This window comes from Jaculus jaculus, chromosome 4, assembly GCF_020740685.1.
Source record: "Jaculus jaculus isolate mJacJac1 chromosome 4, mJacJac1.mat.Y.cur, whole genome shotgun sequence".
Classification (NCBI taxonomy): domain Eukaryota; kingdom Metazoa; phylum Chordata; class Mammalia; order Rodentia; family Dipodidae; genus Jaculus; species Jaculus jaculus.
The window spans coordinates 125378511-125393189 of NC_059105.1; the positions used below are offsets into that span (position 1 = coordinate 125378511).

The 14679-nt window shown below is 40.8% G+C and overlaps 1 protein-coding gene across 1 annotated transcript in view; it reads left to right on the plus strand.

Moving 5' to 3' along the window:
- The first annotated feature begins 616 nt into the window (after window positions 1-616).
- Window positions 617-14679, plus strand: part of Cfap36 (cilia and flagella associated protein 36) — a 52364-nt gene continuing 38301 nt past the window's right edge. The window contains exons 1-3 of the mRNA XM_004668961.3: window positions 617-885; window positions 7702-7766; window positions 8128-8229. Coding sequence (XP_004669018.1) covers window positions 771-885; window positions 7702-7766; window positions 8128-8229 — 282 coding nt within the window. The 5' untranslated portion in view covers window positions 617-770. The remainder of the gene's footprint in view (window positions 886-7701; window positions 7767-8127; window positions 8230-14679) is intronic.

Genomic DNA, 14679 nt, shown 5'->3' on the forward strand with positions numbered 1-14679 from the left:
GTGGAATCTGGAGAGTGCAACATGGGCGCATAGGCTTCGCAGGCAAATGCCTTAACCATTAAGCCATCTCTCCAGCCCTCATCCATCTTATCTATGTCAATGTATCCAACCATCTTTTCTTTTATCAACGAGATTAGGATTTATAAAAGAGAATCCCGATTCCCTGGTAACTCTTGGAACTACACGATGCAAACTAACTGCACAGCCAATTAATCAACTTGCACAGCTCTGTATTTTCAGAAAACCCTTAATCGCAAAGGCTTCTGGCCAAATGGCTGGGACCGAGGGGCTGGCGTTGCGACCATGAACCAAAGCCTCTAAAAGCCTTGTCAGTCGGGTAGTCCCCCCCTCCCGCGCCTCTTTAAGCCTCGGTTCCAACGCGCAGGCAGAGGAGCGAACAAGGAGATTCCTTGTAGGACCCACAGCCAATGCCTGTGCTCTGCTTTCAGCTCCAGCAACGCCAGGCCAATGGGCGGAGGCCTATGTTTTGATCCGCTACTACCCTATTCCAGCCAATAGGAAAAGTCCTTTACCTCCCCGCCCCAAGGTGCGCAGGCGGGGAGGCAGGCTTCACTTCCGGGCAGCAGCCGGGTTGCTGCGCGTGTTGTCATAGCGACGATTTTACGTTAACTGGCTTGTAGTTTTTATCCCGGTGGCTCAGAGGCTGCAGGGCGGTTCTCCCCCGTCCTCTCGGCTTCTTCCTGCGGCCGAGCGGCCTCCGAGGGCCCCGGGAGTCGGGCCTGGAGGTCTGCGTGGGCCCGCGGGGCGGGATGGCTGCGGAGGAAGAGGACGAGGTGGAGTGGATGGTGGAGAGCATCGCGGGCTTCCTGCGGGGCCCAGACTGGTCGGTCCCCATCTTGGACTTTGTGGAACAGAAATGCGAAGGTAAAAAAAAACAAAAAACAAAAACACGAGAGCCGAGAGGCCGAGCTGAGCTGACGATCGCCGCTCGGCCTCACAAACCGCCCCTCACGGACTCGGTCTCTGTCCCCTTGCTCTGGCCAGCCTCGCAGGGGGCACTGCGCGCCCTCCGGGTGGTTTCCCTCGCAGACCTGTACTTGGGGACCAGAACTCGCCGGCCCCGCCGCCCGTCTAGTTATCCGGTGTTTGAGCTGTCGCTCCATCTCGCACATTTCTGTCCCGGGCTGGTGACTTTTCGGTGAGCAACGTCTTCCCTCTTGAGTGCCCGTCGATCCCTGCTGGACTCAGCTTAGGACATGAAAAAAATCAGCCATTTGGGCCATCTGATGTGCCAAGGACAGGAGGGCATGGACTACAGCGGGGGGCTCCTTGTGGAGCTTTCAGATAGGGCATGTTACTACCTTGGCGGGATGGGCACCACCGTTTTCTGATAGGTCACACTTGGAGTTCTGAATTTATTTCGTGGAGACAAATTGGACCCCTTTCATTGAAAAGGGACCATAAACCATGTCATATCCAGCCGTCACTGTGGTTCTTTAGCTGGGCAAAACTTTGAGGGTAGCGATAGCCATCAGTCAGCCTTATGTGAAAAGGATTAGATTTGTAAGGATCAGTAAGATAGAGCTGCAGTGAGTGGGTACAGCTGCATAGAAACAAATTGCAGTGAAGGAAATTCTTCATAATAGACTATATCCAGGGTGAGTTGGCCAGCCAGAAGAGATAATAGCTTTCCAGGCATTCATAGTGCCCTAATGATCTCAGGGACTTACTGAAGATTCAGATATCAGAATAGTCGAAGGCTCCTTTCAAACCTACAATTCTATGGATCTAGTAAAGGAGAAATTTTTTTGATCACTGAACCTTTTTGTTAAATTTTTGTCATAATCAGAATTCAAATACAAGTTAAATGTTTTGCAAGTATTTTAAAGGAGGTTCACAAATACTTTTATTTGTACTCCACTTAAGAATTTAAAATATTATGGAAGGAGCCTCTTTAGCACAGTAGGAAGCAATGCCAGTCTCATCAAATGCTATTATGGGACGCTATTATGGAGCATGTGACCTCCTTTAGAAAACAGAAGAAATTATGTCACCTACTGATTCCATTATGCCACTAAGACTAAATGCTGAGTGGAAAAGAAATTAAAGCATAGTTTATTTTTTTATCCTCAAGTGTCAGCAGTGTCTGTATCCCACAGCTGACCATGTGCTTTTACAGAGAGGACTGTAGTAAAATGCTTTTAGAACTACTTACAAACAGCTTAAGTAGTTGTTACATGAAATGTATATGCAGTCCTACACAGAAAAGATGCAGAAAATAACTGATTGTATGAGGTGTTCTCTACTTCAGATTATGTGTATATATATGTGTGTGTGTATATGTGTGTGTGTGTATATGTGTGTATGTGTGTATATATATATATGTGTATATATATATATACACACACACATATACATACATACATACATGGAGAGAGAGACAGTGAAAGACTTTATTTTGTTGTTTCATTTTTGTAAATATCTTTATTTATTTGCAAGCAGAGAGAGATAAAGAGAAGAGAGACAGAGTAGGAATGCAAGTAAACTCCAGATGCATGCACCACTACAGGTAGGCACAGGGCTTTTCAGTTTAGAAGATGGCTATATCAAGTCAAAATCAACATGAGGAGAAGCTTCTAATTCTTCAAGCGTTTTGGTACGAATCTTTTTCATTCCTGCTTTTTAAAATTATCTGGCCAGGCATGGTGGTGCACACCTTTTATCACAGCGCTCTGAAAGCAGAGGTAGGAGGATTGCTGTGAATTTGAGACTAGCCTGAGAGTACATAGTGAGTTCCAGGTTAGCCTGGGCTAGAGCAATACCCTACATAAAAAAAAAAAAAAAACTTTGAAGAAGAGTAGAAGTGTAGTCCTAAGAAACATGACAATCTAGAGACCATACACAGGTCAATTGGCCCTGTTGAGGATCAGTTACAATCCACATAATCCCAATGGTACTGCCTTTTAAAATGTAAACGTGGGGCATATCCTTGGTATGCAAAGTTTCACAACTAATACTTATTTTATTTACAGAGTCAGAAAGCAGCTCTAAAATTAGGACTGCTAAAAGTATATTTTACAAGGCCTGGATAAATTTGGGGTAAATTTCACATTATTTGCAAAATATATATTTTTGGACCATGATTTCTCATTCTGTAACCCAGGCTGTCCTGATCTCACTGTGGATCACGCTGGCCTTGAAATCATGGCAGTCTGCCTTCCTCAGTCTCACAATTATAAGTGTGCTAGGATATAAGTGTGAGCCACCATGCCTGGCTTCTACTTCACATAATTTAAAGATTAGTTTTATATAGCTTTGTGACTTTAACATTTCAACGATCATTTTTTAAAATTTTTGTTTGTTTTTATTTATTTATTTGAAAGCAACAGAGAGAAGGAGGCAGAGAGAGAGAGATAGAATGGGTACTGCCAGGGCTTCCAGCCGCTGCAAAGGAACTCCAGATGAGTGCGCCCCCTTGTGCATCTGGCTAACGTGGGTCCTGGGGAATCGAGCCTTGAACCGGGGTCCTTATGCTTTACAGGCAAGGACTTAACCGCTAAGCCGTCTCTCCAGCCCTCAATGATCATTTTTTGAATGCCCTGGGACCCAAAACTGGGGATAGAAATGTATAGCTAGAGAGAGAAGACAGGCAAGTAAGCAGAGTAAAATACAAAGTGTCAGGTGCTATATAAAAGGCAAACGATGGGACTATATAGTGTGAGCTCAGAGGTAGGGCTCCAACTAACCTAAAAGTTGGGAGCTGGTGGCAGGAATGTGCCACCTGGCAATATCCTGAAGAATTGGTAAAGGAAGTGGATAAAGCAGAAAACAGAAGAAAATGCTTATGCACAGGCACAGTGTTTGAAATGCAGTGTTATGTTTGGATGTGTTGCAAATAGTTGTGAATTGTTAGTAGGGCAAAATTTAGATTTTGGAATATTGGGAGATGAGACTTGGGGTTTAATGTTGGAGAATTTTGTCTGGCCTTTAAAGGATTTTGTACACTAGGCAATGAGTAGTTGTTGAAGGTTTTTAAGGTGAAAATTATAAGGTTAATTTTTCCATTTTAAGGAGATGATTCTGGGGAACCAAAAAAGCATACTTTTTACAAGTCACCAGTATATCCTGTTTACTTAACTAGATTGTAGCTTCTTGAGTGACTATGTGGTATGTTTAACCTCCATTGTTTTACATGTATAATCAATTAGTAAACACTTGTGTAGATTTTATATATTTTTAGTTTTTTAACTTTTATTTTGGAAACTTTTATATATGTGTGTGTATATACACACACACACACATACATATGTATTTTTTGAGAGAGAAAGAGAAAGAGGCAGATATATATATATATACATATATATATATATATATATATATAGAGAGAGAGAGAGAGAGAGAGAGAGAGAGAGAGAGAGAGAGAGAGAATGGGCACACCAGGGTTTCCAGCCACTGCAAATGAACTGCAGACACATGTGCCACCTTGTGCATATGGCTTATGTGGGCCCTGTGGAATTGAACTTGGGTCATTTGGCTTTCCAAACAAGTGCCTTAACCACTAAGCCATCTCTTCAGCCCTAGTTTTTTAACTTTTTATTGACAACCTCCTTACATATAGACAATATGCCATGATCATAATACTCTGCCACTACCCTCCCTCTTCCCCCTGCTGAATTCCCACTCCACTGCTGAATTTCTTCTTTCCAAATAGTCTGTCTGCTATTTTGATGTCATCATTTTCCTCCTCCTATTATGCGTGTCTTGTGTAGGTAGCATCAGCCACTGTGAACTCATGAGTGTCACAGCTTCGTTGTGTCTGAAAGAAAGTATTAAAGCATTCCTCCCCTTCCTTTGGCTCTTACATTCTTATTGCCACCTCTTCCCCAATGATGTGTGAGCCTTGAAAGGTGGAGAGAGATGTCTCCTTTAGTGCTGAACATACCACTGTCACTTCTCAGCACTTTGGTGAGTTTTGAGTCACCCCACTAGTTACTACTAGCTGACAAGAAAAGCTTTTCTATCCAAAAGTTAGAGTGTTATTAACTTATGAGCATAATTAGGGGGCAGCTTGGTAGGCATAATATATCTATTTAGACAGACAACTGTAGTAGTTCCTCCCCTAGGGTTTATGACCTCCCCAGGCATGATTAGGTTTTCAGTACCAGGCATGAATTTCCTCCACTCTAGAGTGGGCCTCAAGTTCAATCAGAGAGCATTTGTTTTCCCCCATAATGTACATGCCAGCATTGCACTAGTTGGCACATTTGTTCTCTCTGGCTAGCCATTAAAAACTTGCAGGGTCCATTGCTGGTTAAAACCATTGATGACTTTTCTCTCCCAGCAGACTGCATAGGTCTTTCTAGCATCCTGACAGCTAGTTAGCAGGGAGGAGGCTTCCAGCTTAGCTTCAGGTTGATTTCTCAGTGTCCTGCAGCCCAAGCATGTGAAGTCTTCATCAATAGGGACTTGCCATCTAGTTCTGGTGGGCAACTAGGAGCTTTGGCAATAGCCTGTAATGTTTTGGGGACATCACGGGACTCCCTGATGAACAACAGCTCACTGGAAAGTATCCCATCCCTGACACTGAAATTTTCTTTTTGCTTTTCTTTCTTTCTTTCTTTCTTTCTTTCTTTCTTTCTTTCTTTCTTTCTTTCTTTCTTTCTTTCTTTTTTTTGTTTTGGATTTTTCAAGGTAGGGTCTCACTCTAGCTCAGGCTGACTGGAATTCACTATTCACTAGGGTTCCAGGGTGGCCTGGAACTCATGGTGATCTTCCTACCTCTGCCTTCTCAGTACTGGCATTAAAGGTGTGCACCATTCCTGGCTTGAAATTTTCTTGTAATCACCTATGGCTTTTGACTTGTTTTATTGATCATTAAAAAAATGACCTAGTCTCTTTCAGTAAATTTCCAACAGCACATTCCAGTATAGCACTCTTCGGCAGTTATTAAAAAGATTTAATGTTTAATAATGGTGAGTTAAAAGGTGGCACACACCTTTAATCCCAGCACTTGGGAGGCAGAGATAGGAGGATTACCATGAGTTCAAGGCTACCCTGAGACTACAGAGTGAATTCCAGGTCAGCCTGAGCTAGAGTGAGACCCTACCTCAAAAGGGTGGGGGGCTGGAGAGATGGCTTAGCAATTAAGGCACTTGCCTGCAAAGCCAAAGGACCTCGGTTTGATTCCCCAGGACCCATGTAAGGGGACACATGCACCTGAGGCCCTGGCGTGCCCATTCTCTTTCTGTCTTTCTCTCTTCTCTCTCTCCCTTAAAGTAAATAAATAAAATTATTTTTAAAAAGTTTATGAAGAACTTGTTGCCTTGTATTATTGTACAAAAAGTAGCCATTTGTGAGTTGAGGAGATGCTCAGTGGTTAATGGCATTTACTTACAAAGTCTAGCTGCCCTGGGTTCGATTTCCCAGTATCCAGATAGAGCCAGGTGCACAAAGTGGCACATGCATCTGGAGTTCATTGCAGCAGCAAGAGACTGGCATATCTGTTGAGTCAGTCAGTCAGACTGTCTCTCGCTTCTCAAATAGATAAATAAATAATATTTTAGGAATTTACCTCCTCTTGCTTTCTAATAGGCAGGAGCTCTCTGTACTTTCTCCTGTTTCCTTCCTTCCCCTGCTCTCTCTTTGTTCTTTTTGATTTCAAAGTAGGATCTCACTATAGCCCAGGCTGATCTGGCATTCATCCTATAGTACCAGGGTGGTCTCATATTCACAGCAATCCTCCTATCACTGCCTAATGAGTGCTGGGATTAAAGGTGTGCGTCACCATGCTAGGCTTCCTCTTCTCTTAATCTAGTAAGGTCTCTAAACCTTAAAAAAACTTTTTTTTTTTTTTAAAAGTAGCACTGTGGGGGCTGGAGTGGTAGATATCTTAGCAGTTAAGACACTTGCCTGTGAAGCCTGAGGACCCAGGTTTGATTCCCCAATACCCATGTAAGCCAGATGCACAAGGTACTGCATGCACTGGGATTTATTTGCAGCAGCTAGAGGTGCCCATTCTCTATCAAATAAGTAAATAAAATTTATATTCTATTTTACTTATTTGAGAGGGAAAGTGGTTGCGCCAGGGCCTCCAATCACTACAAACAAACTCCAGATGCATGCACCACTTTGTGCATCTGGTGTTTGTGGGTCCTGGGGAATTGAACCAAGGTCCTTTGGCTTTGCAGGCAAGCACCTTGACTGCTAAGCCATCTCTCCAGCCCCAATAAAATAAAATTTAAAAAACAAAATAAGGGGAAAGTGGGGGAAGAGAGGGCATTACCATGAGATATTGTTTACAGTCATGGAAGTTGTTAGTAAAAAATAAATTAATTTTAAAAAAAACACAGTAACAGTTTGGCTATGTGATGCCTCAAGTTCCTATTAATTGAGAGGCAGGGGTAGGAGGATTATTTGAACTGAGAAGTTCAAGACCAGTCTAAGCAACATAAAAGCAACATAGAGAGACCCTATCTTGAAAAAAGAAAAGAAGAAAGAAAAGTAATAGCTTAATCTTAAATACTAGGTAGTTTTTCTTTTCAAGTATTTTCTTGAATAGGAAAAAAAAACTTGGATCAGCACCATATATGTGTATGTATGCACAATTTTAAAGGAAAAGCTTAGGAATACAAGTCTGGACAGATAGATTATGAGAATGGTGGCTCTGCTTGCAAAATTTTTATATTTATATCTAATGAAATAATTTATTCTTTTCACTGACATATTTTCTTATAACTTTAGTTTTTGATGATGAAGAAGAAAGCAAATTGACCTATACAGAGATTCATCAAGAATATAAAGAACTAGTGAGTATTTTTTCTTCTCTGATTTTTTTAGCATATCTTCTGTGATTTTTAAAGGTAATTAGGATAATAATACTTGTTGCCTTTTTAATTTAAGAAATAGATTTTGTTCCATTTACTTGTTTTAATTTCACAAAAATCCAGAGTATTGTAGTAATACTATATGTTAAATGAAACTCCATGAGCACCTTTTTTGACTTCATATCTCCTTAACTTTTAATTGTGACTTAATTGGTGGAAAACATTATTACTGCCCTGCATTGCACAATAGTGTATCTGTTGGTATTTACAAAAAGCACTTTATATTGTAATGAACTTAGAATTTTTCTGTGTATAGTAAGAAAAGTAAATTCTCTCTTTTTAGGTTGAAAAGCTGTTGGAAAGTTACCTAAAAGAAATTGGAATTAATGAAGACCAGTTTCAAGAAGCATGCACTTCTCCTCTTGCAAAGACAAGGACATCACAGGTGTTTGCTTTTATGTTATTCTCTTAATGTATTTGGGCTGGAGGGATGGCTCCAGTGGCCTGAGATTGCCTGATTTCAAATCTCCATATCCTACATAAAATAGCTGGACATAGGCATGCATGCCATAACCCCAGACCATCAGGAGAGTAGAGACCTAGCTTGGAATTTCAAAGGAGGGTAGGGGGAAGGGAGGGAGGGAGATAAGATCTGGTTCAAAATAAGACCAGACAGAAGAACGATGGAGTGGAACAACACACATGCACTCTAACCACCACAGGAGAGTTACCCCTGCCGCAGATGAGTGTATGGGGCCCTGAAATCCCAAGGTTTCAGTTAAATTTAGTATGTTTGTGCAAGTATAGCATTTTTGACATTGCAAGAGGTATAAAGATTATCCATTTTTGAAAGAAGAACCTTGAAAAACAACTTTTGGAACTGTAATATGATCACAGAGTTTACTCAGGTTATTTTTTATTTATATCAATATATGATCATTATATACTTGCCTTTTTTCTAATCTTACCAAATCCACAGTTCATAGTTCTCAGGGGTTTCTTCTTTGGAAATATTGCTACTATCTCATTAGTTCTGCAATACTGGGCAGAATGGAGAATAAGTATATTTGTAGCTGATGCTTCTTTAGAGCTCTTGTGAATTGATGCTTTATTTTCAGTGTTTTCTTGTATTGTGTTGTGTTTATTGTGCTATGTAGCCTAGGTTGGCCTTGGACTTACTGGCCCTTGAGTTTGTAATTTTCCTGTTGCACCCTTCTGAGTACTGGGATTGTAGACATGAGCCACCATGTCTGCCTTACTAGTTGATGCTTTAGACACTGTATAGGTGTCATTATGGCACTATTTAACTTTCTATAAAAGAAGAAGCCGAAGGGTTGGAGAAGATGGCTTAGCAGTTAAGGTGTTTGCCTGCAATGCTAAAGGACCCTGTCCTTAGGACCCACATAAGCCAGCTGCACAAGGTTGCACATGCATCTGAAGTTTGTTTGCAGTGGCTGGAGGCCCTGATGTGCCCATTCTGTGTTCCCTCCCCTCCTCTCTCTCTCTCTCTGCCTCTTTCTCTCTCTGAAATAAATAAATAAAATACATTTTTAAAAGACCAAGAAGAAGCTGAAGCAAAAAGATACGAAGCAGCTAGTCTGAAGTCTGCAGCTAAATTAGTAGTGGAACAAGTATATCAGCTCAGGCAATCCAACGAGGTCCCCTTAGAGGTTGAATAGAAGAGAAGTTGTTCCACTCAAGCAGCCTTCTCAGAAACTTACATTGTTTTCCCATCCTCTAGCAAATAAAATGTAGTTCTTTAGCAAGATGGTAATGAAGATTGTTTATGATGTTACCCTATGTTACATTTAGGTTTTTATCCTGCTATAATTCTCCATAATATTATGTATTATCAGCATTCTAGGCACTTCATAAACATTTGTGCACCTGACTCTGCTGTCCCTTCACCAATGTGTGGCCTCCTTACCTCACTATGACATCAGAGCCTGGATGCTTGCTTGTCACACTGCAGCAAGAACTCATTCCACCTCTCAGGGCACTTGACATTGATATTTTTGATGCTGTGTCTTAACACTAGTTTCTTGTTTGCCCTGCTAGATTGTAAGAAAGTCTGTAGAGCTGTTTTTGCCAGCTTTGCTACTTGTTTACTAGCTTAGAGATGAGAACTTAATTCCTTACTTGTTCCTCCAATATTTACGAGATTCTCTGGTTACTGCAACCTTGAAGAGTTTGCTTTGCCTATTATTTAGCCCAGCACATCCCAGGACAGCTCTTTGGCACAGATTTTTTTTTTTTTTTAATTTATTAGAGACAGAGAGAAGGAGAGAGTGTGTGTGAATGGGCATGTGAGGGCCTCTAGCCACTGCAAAATGAACTCCAGATGCATGTGCATCTGGCTTATATGGGACATGGAGACTCGAACCTGGGTCCTTAGGCTTCACAGGCATATGCCTTAACTGCTAAGCCATCTCTCCAGCCCCAGATGGGTGTTTTTGTTTTGTTTTGTTTTTTTTGGTCAGTGTTGGGGATTGAAATCAGGACCTTGTACAGGGTAGGCAAGTGCTGTTTTACTGAGATAAACCCCAGCCCTTGCTATTGCTCTTTTTTTTAAGTGTTTTTTTTTTTTTTTTTGTTTTTTTTATTTAAGAGAGAGGCAGATACTGAGAGAGAATGGGCACTCCAGGGCCTCTAGAATGTGCCATCTTTTGCATCTGGCTTACAAAGGTACTAGAGAATTGAACCTGGGTCCTTAGGCTTCACAGGCAAGTACCTTAACCTCTAAGCCATCTCTCCAGCCTGCTATTGCTCTCTTTTGCACAGTGTCTTCTCATGTAATACTATCTCTTATTCTAGAGATATAAAAATCTTTTATATGACAAAATATATCAAATATTTATTGGTATACCCACATTAATGTAAACACTTCGGTTTTACTAGTTAATAATTCTGTAAAGCAAAGTTATTTCCTGATAAAGCCATTGTAAATTTAAAATGTTTTAAGTAAAAAAAAAAAAAAAATGTGTTTGCCAGGCGTGGTGGTGCTCATGCTTTAATCCCAGCACTTGGGAGGAAGAGGTAGGAGGATTACCATGAGTTCAAGGCATGCTGAGACTACATAGTGAGTTCCAAATCAGCTTGGGATAGAGTGAGACCCTAGCTCGAAAAAACAAACAATAAAAAAAATTGTGTTTAATATACCTAAGCCTACTGGCCATTCTGATTTAGCATCATGGAATCCTGTTGAGTATACATCATTTTTCCCCTGTGGTTACGTGATTGGCTGAGCCATGGGTCACTGCTGCTGCCCAGCATCAAGACGGAATCTGTCATCGTGCTGCATGTTGCTAGCCTGTGAAAAGATAAAAATTCAGCATTTAAAGTATGGTTCTTAAAATGTGCATCATTTAAATTGAAAAGATTACAAGTCAGACATTATCTGTCCATCTTTTACTTGTATTATCAACATAATTTAAAATTGTAAATATGAATATTCAGTTTTAAAATAGTGTTTTCAGATCAAGATCAACACAGCTTACTCTTTCATGCTACTGTACACTTTCTAATATGCTTGGAGTTGATTGGCCCTTTGAGATAGATGGGCCTGCATTGGTTTCCTGGAGCTCTTATTTATTAGTGTTAAGATTTTAATTCATTTTTACTTATTTATATAAGATTTTATTTATTTGAGAGAGAAAAAGAGGCAGATAGAGAGCACAAGAGAGAATGGGCATGCAAACTCCAGATGTATACACCACTTTGTGGCATCTGGCTGTGTGGGTACTGGGGAATCGAGCCTGGGTCCTTAGACTTCTCAGGCAAGTACCTTAACCACTAAACCATCTCTTCAGCTCTCTTACTCCCTTTACTTCTCAGTGTCTGCACCATAAAAGCAAGAGCATATTCTTTGAAAGGTCTGTGTAATGTCTAAGAGGTGATATGCATCAAAATGTTAGTACAATGCTTATTGCATACCAAGTAGTCTAGAAGTAAGCAGAAGTACTTTTATTTTTGTTTTTCGAGGTAGGGTCTCACTCTAGCTCAGGCTGACTTAGAATTCTCAGGGTGGCCTCGAACTCATGGTGATCCTTCTACCTCTCCCTCCTGAGTTCTGGGATTAAAGACATGTGCCATCACTCTTGGCTTGGAAGCACTTCTTAATTACTGGAGCTATTTTGGTGGTTGACTGGCAGTGTGCTGACAGGCTAGGGTTATGAGTTCAGTCACTATGTGGACGAGTTGGCATTATTCTCTTCTAGAACAAACGCTTAGTCACCAGACACTGAAAGGCACCAGTGAATCAGCACAGGACTGCTAATGCTACTGAGAAGACATGGCAAAGCACCTTATTTACTGCTTTCAGCAATCTAATTTTCATACCTGACAATCAGAATGTTGCCATTCTGGGGTGCCTAAAAATGAGCTCAAGAAACTGGATCACTTAGAAGTGGGCTTTTAAAAATATATTTATTTATTTATTTGAGAGAGAGAGAAAGAGAAAGAGGGCATGCCAGGGCCTCTAGCCACTACAAACAAAGTCCAGACACATGTGCCACCTTGTGCATCTGGCTTGCATGGGTCATAGGGTAATCAAACCTTGGTCCTTTGGTTTTTCAGGCAAGTGCCTTAACCACTAAGCCATCTCTCTAGCCTTAGGAGGTGTTTTTTTTTTGTTGTTGTTGTTTCTTTGTTTTGGTTGATTTGGTATTGATTTTATAAACTATATGCTGACTTTCATTGACTTGTACTACTAAAGAAGACTTGCAAAATACCTTCACCTTTTAGTCATCATTAGACTTAGATCACTGTATTAAAGACAGCAAGAGTGGCATATAGTCATCAAATGAAGTGCTAGAATTATAAAAAACACTAACAAAAAGCACAAAAACCCAACTCACCTTGTTTTTATTTGAGAGAAAGAGGCAGAGAGAGAGAGAATATGGGCATGCCAGGGTATCCAGCCACTGCAAACGAACTCCAGGTGAGTGCACCACCTTGTGTATGGCTTACGTGGGTCCTGGAGAATCGAACTGGGATCCTTTGGCTTTGCAGGCAAATGCCTTAACCAGTAAGCCCCCAACTCACCTTTTAATAGCATGCTTTTCTACTACATACAGTTTCTAAAAAAATAAATAACCCTCTTAAACTAGAGTATCCTTTTAGTTCAGAAAATATGGCAATATAATAAACAATGAGATTTAGTATTTTAATTGCCTCAATGTGTTATGAAAAGCCAGTAACTTATATAGCAAGAAATGGAGACAGCGGAGGAGATAAGATGACTGACTGTCAGTGAAGTGCTTGCTGTGCAAGTGTGAGGACCTGAGTTTGGGTCACTAGCACCCATGTGAAAAACTAGGCTTAGCAACATGTGCCTGTAATTCTAGCACTGAGAAGCTGGACACAGGAGGATCTCTGTTGGCTAGCAGGTCTAGCCAAATCAGTGAGCTCCAGGCCCAGTGAGAGACCCTGTCTCAAAAAATGAGGAGAGCTGGGTGTGGTGGCAGATCTAATACAGTCCAACAAAGAGAGAGACAAACTAATTGGAAGGTATGAATGGGAATTTCAAGATACTTGGGACACTGAAAAAAATCAAACATAAATTTTCAGGTATAGCCAAATGTGGTGGTGTATGCCTTTAATACCAGCACTCAGGAAGCAGAGGTAGGAGGATCACTATGAGTTTGAGGCCACCCTGAGACTACATAGTGAATTCTATGTCAGCCTGGACTAGAGTGAAACCCTACCTTGAAAAGCAAAAAACAAACAACAAACAAATAAACAAAAAAAGGAATTCATTAGTAGTAGGAGGAGGAGGAGAAGAATTTCACTCTAAAGGCATAGTAGGTGTTTTCAACAAAATCATAAAAGAAAACTTCCCCAAATTGGGAAAGATATACCAGTGTGGATACAGGAAGCCTTTAAAACACCAAACGGACAAAACTTGGAAAGAATCTCTTCTCACCATATTACAATTAAACTATCAAACATGCAAAAAAAAAAATGGATTGAAAGCAGTTAGAGAGAGAAATAACATCACATACAAAGGCAAGGATCACAGCAGATTATTCAGCATAAAATTTGGGCTTGGAATGATGTATTCCAAGTTCAGAAAGATAAGAACTGTCAACCAAGGTTACTTTATCCTGCAAAACTATCCATTCAAGTAGATGGAGAAGTAAGGACATTCCACAACAAAAGCAGGCCAAAGGAATATTTGAAGACAAAACCAGCTCTACAGAAAACACTTGAAAGGATCCTCCACCAGGCGTGGTGATGCACACTTTAATCCCAGCACTCGGGAGGCAGAGGTAGGTGGATTGCCATGAGTTTAAAAGAAAAGCACACATATTGGAAAAAACAAAGTATACTAAAATACAAGTTAATACAAGAGAGCAAAGGTAGGGCTGGATGGATTGCTTAGTGGTTAGGGCATTTGCCTGCAAAGCCAAAGGACCCAGGTTCAATTACCGAGGACCCATGGTAGCCAGATGCCCAAGGGGCCACACATGTCTGGAGTTCATTTACAGTGGCTAGAGGCCTTGGCATGCCCATTCTTTCTCTCCCTGTTTCTCTGGCAAATACATACATACATAAAATAAAATATTTTTTTAAAAAAGAGAGAGAGCAAAGATAAAACCAGGAGAACTACAAGCAAAAATACATGCATACTTTTCAATAATAACTCTTAATATCAACAGCCTCAATGCCCCAACCAAATGATATAGGTTTGCAGCCTGGGTTAAAAAGTAGGATCCTTCAACTTCTTGCCTCCAAGAAACACCTTTCTATGAAGGTTGAACATTATCTTAGGGTGAAAGGGTGAAAGGTTGGAAAATGGTGCTTCAAGGAAATGGGCCTAGAAAACAAACAGGGGTTGCTATCCTAATATATGACAGGGTAGACTTCAGACCAACATTAGTTAGAAAAGATAAGG